Genomic DNA, 6,532 nt, shown 5'->3' with positions numbered 1-6,532 from the left:
AGCCGGGGGAGCAAAGAATAGCTATAGCCTACATTAAGAGAAGTGTCCAAGTTCTATAGCAGAATAGCCTACAATCTTCGGAAAGGGAGGGGCTTTGGTTAAATTAGTGTTTAGTGAGTGACGTAAGACTTGTGATAATGAGAGGCCACTGAGAACAAGTGTTACCTCATTATAGTAATGACAAAGATATCTCCACCATTACATCAGTTGGAAAATGTGGCAATTAAAGAGCTCAACAAGCTTCCTTGAGGCAACAAGAAGCTGAAAATGCTCTCTCTAGCCCATCTGTTCTGCAGCAAGGCCTAATCATCTTCATTTAAATCAGACTCATTGCATTTGGCCTTTTCAACCAGTTCGAAAGATTCTCCTCAATTTTGAGACATAACTTCAAGGTCAATGTTACCAACCCCGTCCAGTGTCAAAATTAAGAGAGTATAGCCTATGCCGATATGCAGACAAAAAGCTTGGATGCCATCAGAATGCAGCCTGAATGTCTGAACAGAATTTGTATTTAGACCTGCTGTTTAAACTATATTATTCTGAAATACTAACTAACCTGACATTCAGATGTCAGGTTAGCATGTTGCCTACTGAAAACAATAATGACGAATACATTTAGGCATTGTAAACATTCGGTGTAGGAATGCCGTCATAAATACAGAATGCATGCATGCGTGACACAGCCTGCACGCTGCCACTTTAGCTCATAGTCAGCGTGGCCCAGTTTGAACTGACTGAAGCGTTTCAACTGCTTTGTGCGAGCTACAATATAGCCTAAAATCAAAATGTTGTTGATTTACCGGTATTCGTAATCTGATTGGGTAAAATGGCTAAGCTGGTAGGCTATGGCTATATGTAGGATACTATAGCCTTATGTGGTAGGCAGCCTGCTGCTGTGTGAATATTATTAATGAATTGCAGCCCGTACAACCCCCCACAACCCACCCCTCCCACCACCAGCAGAGTGCAATAAATAAATAATGCTGTAGAAGTCATGCATATGAACAACACGCGTCGGCACTGGCGCATTAATGGACAGTAGCTGTGAGGGTAATATGGAAGGCTAATATTATTCCACAAAAATAAATAAATAGGACCATTGGGGTAGTTTGCCGTTTCTTTTCTATTGGCTAACCAAGAAGAGTCATGTTTTTATATTATATATATTTTGCCTAACAAACGATCGTCTTATTATTTGGTCCAACAGCACTGAAAGCTGCGCCCTTTCGACCGAAATGTTCAATCTGCACCAATTAAATTAAAATTGCACTGACCCTGAAATCGAAATCCTATAGTCATAGCCACGCGTATGGAAAGTTAGATATATGGACAAGTTGGACAACATTACCAAGGGATGGCCGACTGGAACGAGACATTATTAAAAGCTACAAATATATTTAGGGTTATAGCAAACATATTAGTCTGAAATTGTTGTGATGCTTACAATAACGTAAAGGCAACCTTGAAATGATGATATATCATTCTAAAGGGATACGCGCTGTGTGTGTGTGTGTGTGTGTGTGTGTGTGTGTGTGTGTGTGTGTGTGGTTATGTGTATAGTGCATGTGATTAAATTAGTTGGTGAAACACTATAACTAAAAAAGCACACCTTGAAATGGACACGGTAGCATAAACAAAAATGTGTCAAATTAAATTCGAGCGCTGATATACGCAATATAAACATATCTGCCCGTTGTCTTTCACACACGAATTCGGGGAAAGCTCTGTAAAAATATAGACTACACGCTGACGCTACATATTTTATTTATATATTTTTTGTATAAACTTGTGAAGCATTGTAAGCTATGCGTTGCTTTCATTTTCACAGACCAGCAAAGGTCAACTTGGCTCGATCAAGACTTTCACAACAGCGAAATCAGCAAACGGTCCACGAATTAAAGAAAGCCAAACAAACGTGCCCCGAGGCACTTCCACTGTGAATTCACATGAAGCCTCATTCGATATTCTCCAGGGCAAGTGCTTATACATATAGGCTCAAATAGCACCAAACGTCTTTTAATTACAGTCCCGCGTTGCAGGCGATAGCCTTATACTGGTTGGTTGATTTTTATTGTATTTATTTATTTTGTTCCATGGGAGAAAAAACACCTTCATAACCAGCCGAACCAAACTGAAGGAATAAGGCTGCGTGGGAAACCCATGGAAAACTATGCACATTTTAAAACGATTGAAGCCATATAGCTGCATAAGCTTAAAGACGTTTTGGATCATTTATATGCTTGTATGAATGTCATATTTTGAGAAGTAGAACGATATAAGCATTAAAGTGTAATAATGCTTTTCAAAAACTTTCGTCCTCGAAGTTCACTGCATGCTGCCAGCTGCCGGTTTTATCGAGAGTGAGCGGATTATCTCTATAGTCTGTACCAACCAAGCATGTTTCATCCGAGGACCTCAACCCCCTGATCGCTCTCACTGCATGGGAAATGTAGGCTATTGTCTGAGACTGTGGTCCGAGTCTGTTCCCAGAACAGCTGCTAAACCAAGGACACATTCCCAATCCCAATATACCAACCAACAGCGTCGAACCCAAACTGCCCCATTTCAACAGTCAACACCAAACGACTGTTTCGGTTTAGATTTAAACTGTTCTTTACGTATGTCTATATACGCCTATATTTGTTTTAAATCTGTTATTGAACTATACGTAGCCTATACGTATATATCATTATGTATTATGCAAAGTAAATTTAAACATTTGAAATAAAGTTGTTGTATATTTAGGCTATAAATTAACTCATTTAAAGGCTTGGGGAAATATAGCTCTGATCAGTGATCAATGTTGTGAGCTTGCTTCCGTTAGATTTAATCCAATTGAAAGGATCCTCGTGTGCATCCAAAATAAAGTTTACAAAATGACAATCCCAATAAGTTTCAGATGTTTTTAGTATCATTCTTTCTTTATTCATTCTGTTCGTCTCCATCTAATAAACTTTATAAGTTTATTTGCTAGTTTAAATGTATTTGTACAAAAGGACAAACAAACAGACAATCAGAACATGAACAGTCCTTTTTTTCCTGCCACGGCCTTAATGTATAGTTCTGTATGGACCGCGGTTCGTTATAAAGGCCTATATTAAATACCTCCTTTAAGTCTTGTAAAAATGTCTTTTATAAGTGTCTTTTCGAGAAGTCCTGCCCCGTATGGTTCGTTCGACGCAGTTACTCACGTCGCATGTGCTCAAACAAAGTGTCTTTCTTTCTGATCATCGTCTTTTTTGCGGGGGGTGGGTTATGGCGCTATTATCGCGGGTGCGGTGTGCCGATCATGGGGTTACCACCCAGTGGGTTTAATGCCGGTTGCCCCCCCGGCCCAAGGCCATGGATGAGTACTCTGGGGACCAGAGGCCTCTGGAGACTAGGATGTGGCGCTTGAGGAGTCCGGTACATACTGCTGTACATGGCTGCGGCCGCGGCGGCCGCCGTCGTGCTGTCCATGGTGCCCAACAGGCTCGGATGGTAGAAATATGGCGACGGGAACATTCGCTGTAAGGCCGAGTAATTTCCCGCTTCTGCCAGTAGCTCTAATCCGACCGCGGTCTGTCGCTTCCACTTCGTTCTGCAAACCAGATCAAAATACAACAAATGAATTATTTAATCGGTTCGGGCAAACGCAAATTCCCCAAACGCTCCCTCCCGCTAATTAGCAGGCTATGGCCTAATTATCGGAAGCACAGATTTATGGTTAATGTTCAATTAAGCAAGAAAGATGAAGGGAAAATATGCACTGGTTAAAACTACAGTGCGCCTTCATTGCAATGTTGTACAAAATAACTTCGCGTGGATTAAATTATAGTTTTATTTAATTAACGTTTCATTTAAGCAGTCCGGTTTCGCAGTTTTCTTCATTCCGGCAATTATTTTAACAAATTCTCAAAGAAACATATATAGATTAACAATAATAAAATAACAATAATAGTCTGAAACAAAAAAAAAAGTTGAATATCCAGTTAATATATAATTTAGTCCAGGGGTTGGTATCAATGAGAACATCAGATATGACATGAGCTTAACTGTTTGACTCTCGATGCCAGGGACACAAAATATGTATTAATTGATTAGGTATAGCCTAATTATTTTAAAGCACCTGAAGCAAACAATAATCTCTTCATTTACTATAGGCTTTTCATATAAACGTGCTGCAAATTGTTTGTAATTACATGATCATTGAGTCATCCGTGAAGCCCGACAGGCCTCAATAAAAATAAAAAATAAAACTGGCAAAGCCATTTGATGTTGGCTGTTCAAAAATAGCCATGCAGACGTGATATTCACAGGTCACTTTAATACACTTGTTATTATTATTATTGTTTTTCTTTCTTTTTTACAATTCTTTTTTTTCCGTAATCTTTATTTAGAACTAAATCGTTCATGGAATCGGCCTCAGGTCTTGGTTTAAAAATAAAATCCCCGTGTGTAAAAACAATAAAGGGGGGGAAAGAGGGAGATGTCCATACCTTCTGTTCTGGTACCAGGTCTTGACCTGTGTGTCGGTCAGGTTGAGGGCCGCGGCCAGGTCCATGCGGTCCTGCACGCTGAGGTATTTCTGCCGCTCGAAGCTTCGCTCGAGCTGGTTGAGTTGGTGGTCAGAAAAAGCCGTCCGCGCTTTGCGGGGTTTTTTCGACCGTCCTATGGGCGGACTGTCTCTGCTACTGGAGATCTCTCGATCACCCTCTTCTATAGTATAGTGGAAGGAACACACGCAGATCAGTATAAGCTACGGTTCAATTCAATACTGGCTGTATATAATATATTTGGTAACGTAGATTTACCAAGCACCAAACTGAATTGTTTCTCTGTTGTAAAATCGCATGTAAAAACATGGACATTGCATATAATATTAAATTAATATCATAATATAAAGGCATGATCCTACTGAATTAGGAAAAAAAAATGTCTTACAAAATTGGCCTTTAGTGCAATAAAGTGTGCTGGGGCACGTGTGCAAAAGCAAACCAAGGGCAATAAAAATAAATGTGGGCTGTATATTTGTCACCTACAGTTTTCTTTCTCCAGATAACGGGAAATCGATATGTCAATCCATCTCTATTTGTAGCTGTTTTTCAGCGCGCCATGATCCCCCCTCTAGGTACAACAATAATCTCTCTAATTGACCCACTAGGGAGGCCTGCGTGCGGGGAAAATCACCAGGCTTACATCTGTTTTCAGCTCTATTATGCTAATAAAATAGATCTAAAAGAGCTACACCGTTATTGTTATTACTATGATTATTATTTATTATATTGCTGTTGTTCAATTAATCTAGATTTCTAGTATTAAAAAAATATATAGCCTACTGCCCAAAAACATTGCTTATTTTGTAATCCACTTCCACCCATATCTGGATATATTTGTATCTGGATAAAATGTTTATCCAAATAAACCCCTATAGCTGTTTATTTTAAAATTGATACAAAACAGAATTTAATTTAGATTCACTCACCCATGCCATTGCATTTCATTTCACTCTGATGAATGTCATCTCTTTTGTCCAACTTGCTTCTATTCTCGTCTTGTTCCAACTTGGGTCTGAACCCGTCCGGAGCCGTGGCACTTTCTGGTTTTGGTGTGTGATGGGGCGAGCAGGACACGCTAGTGCTGTAAGGGGCACAGGCTGCCAGGGGTTTGCTGTCGCCTAAAATGTCTTTGATTAGAAAGGACGAGGTGGCAGTCCTCGGGGCACAGCCGGCCCCGGCGAGCGGTTGCTGATGCTGAGGCGACAGCGGCAAACTCTGCGGCTGGTTGTTGTGGTGATGGTGTTGGTGATGCTGCTGAAGGCTGTCCTGGACCAGATGCGGATCGGGATGTTCCATGGTGACCGAGATGGGGGACGAGGGAGCCGTCCCCACAGTGTCTATGTCCGAGCATGATGGTGACGGGGTGGCCAGGCTCCTGAAATCCGCTGTCCTGCTGTCGCCGCCGAGACGAAAGTCTCCGTTCATTAGCACGGGGTTGCCAGAAGATGCGCTCGATAAAATAGTGTCTATTCCGAAATTTGACCCACTGGATCCTTCCATATTAAGAAAGGAGTGATTAGGTCTTCATAATAACATCGAGAAGCGCGCGTCTCCTCCTTTGCAACGATTAAACTGTCCAATAGCTTAATAGAGAATAAGAAAACTAATCACGTAAAAGTAAAGCGAACAATATAGTAGGTAAAAAAATAAATAAAAAAGAAACAATCTTGGGAAAGTAAACTAAATCCACGTTTGCAAAACAGCGCAGATCGCCTGGTCCAAGGTGCTGCTGCGTTACATTCAGTGAAAATGAGCAAAAGCAAGTGCGTCTGTATAGTGTGTAGTCCACGTCCTTTTGTTTTGTATATTGAACTTTGTGTTAAAGTTGAGGTGTAGAGAGATTCTCAGGGATAACTCCTCAACATCACGCTCCTCTTTGCTTGTAAACGTCCTAGTGTTGCTCTACAATGACTTCCTATACTGACGTCACGGCCTACGGCGAGGGGGAATTAATATTTTCTCCTTTATCATAACACTCTCTCCCACACCCCGCT

General features: G+C 40.9%; 1 protein-coding gene across 1 annotated transcript; it reads right to left on the bottom strand.

Moving 5' to 3' along the window:
- Positions 1-3,264: 3,264 nt before the first annotated feature.
- barhl2 (BarH-like homeobox 2) lies at positions 3,265-6,038 on the bottom strand (the record flags this gene model as incomplete). Its single annotated transcript, XM_080770419.1, has 3 exons — positions 3,265-3,580; positions 4,479-4,698; positions 5,465-6,038. The coding sequence occupies 3 exons, from the start codon at positions 6,036-6,038 to the stop codon at positions 3,265-3,267; spliced, it is 1,110 nt and encodes a 369-aa protein (XP_080626545.1).
- Between the last annotated feature and the right edge of the window lie 494 nt (positions 6,039-6,532).

The sequence above is a fragment of the Protomyctophum bolini genome (genome assembly GCF_963924005.1).
Source record: "Protomyctophum bolini genome assembly, chromosome: 8".
NCBI lineage: Eukaryota > Metazoa > Chordata > Actinopteri > Myctophiformes > Myctophidae > Protomyctophum > Protomyctophum bolini.
This window is presented reverse-complemented; position numbering and strand designations above follow the sequence as displayed.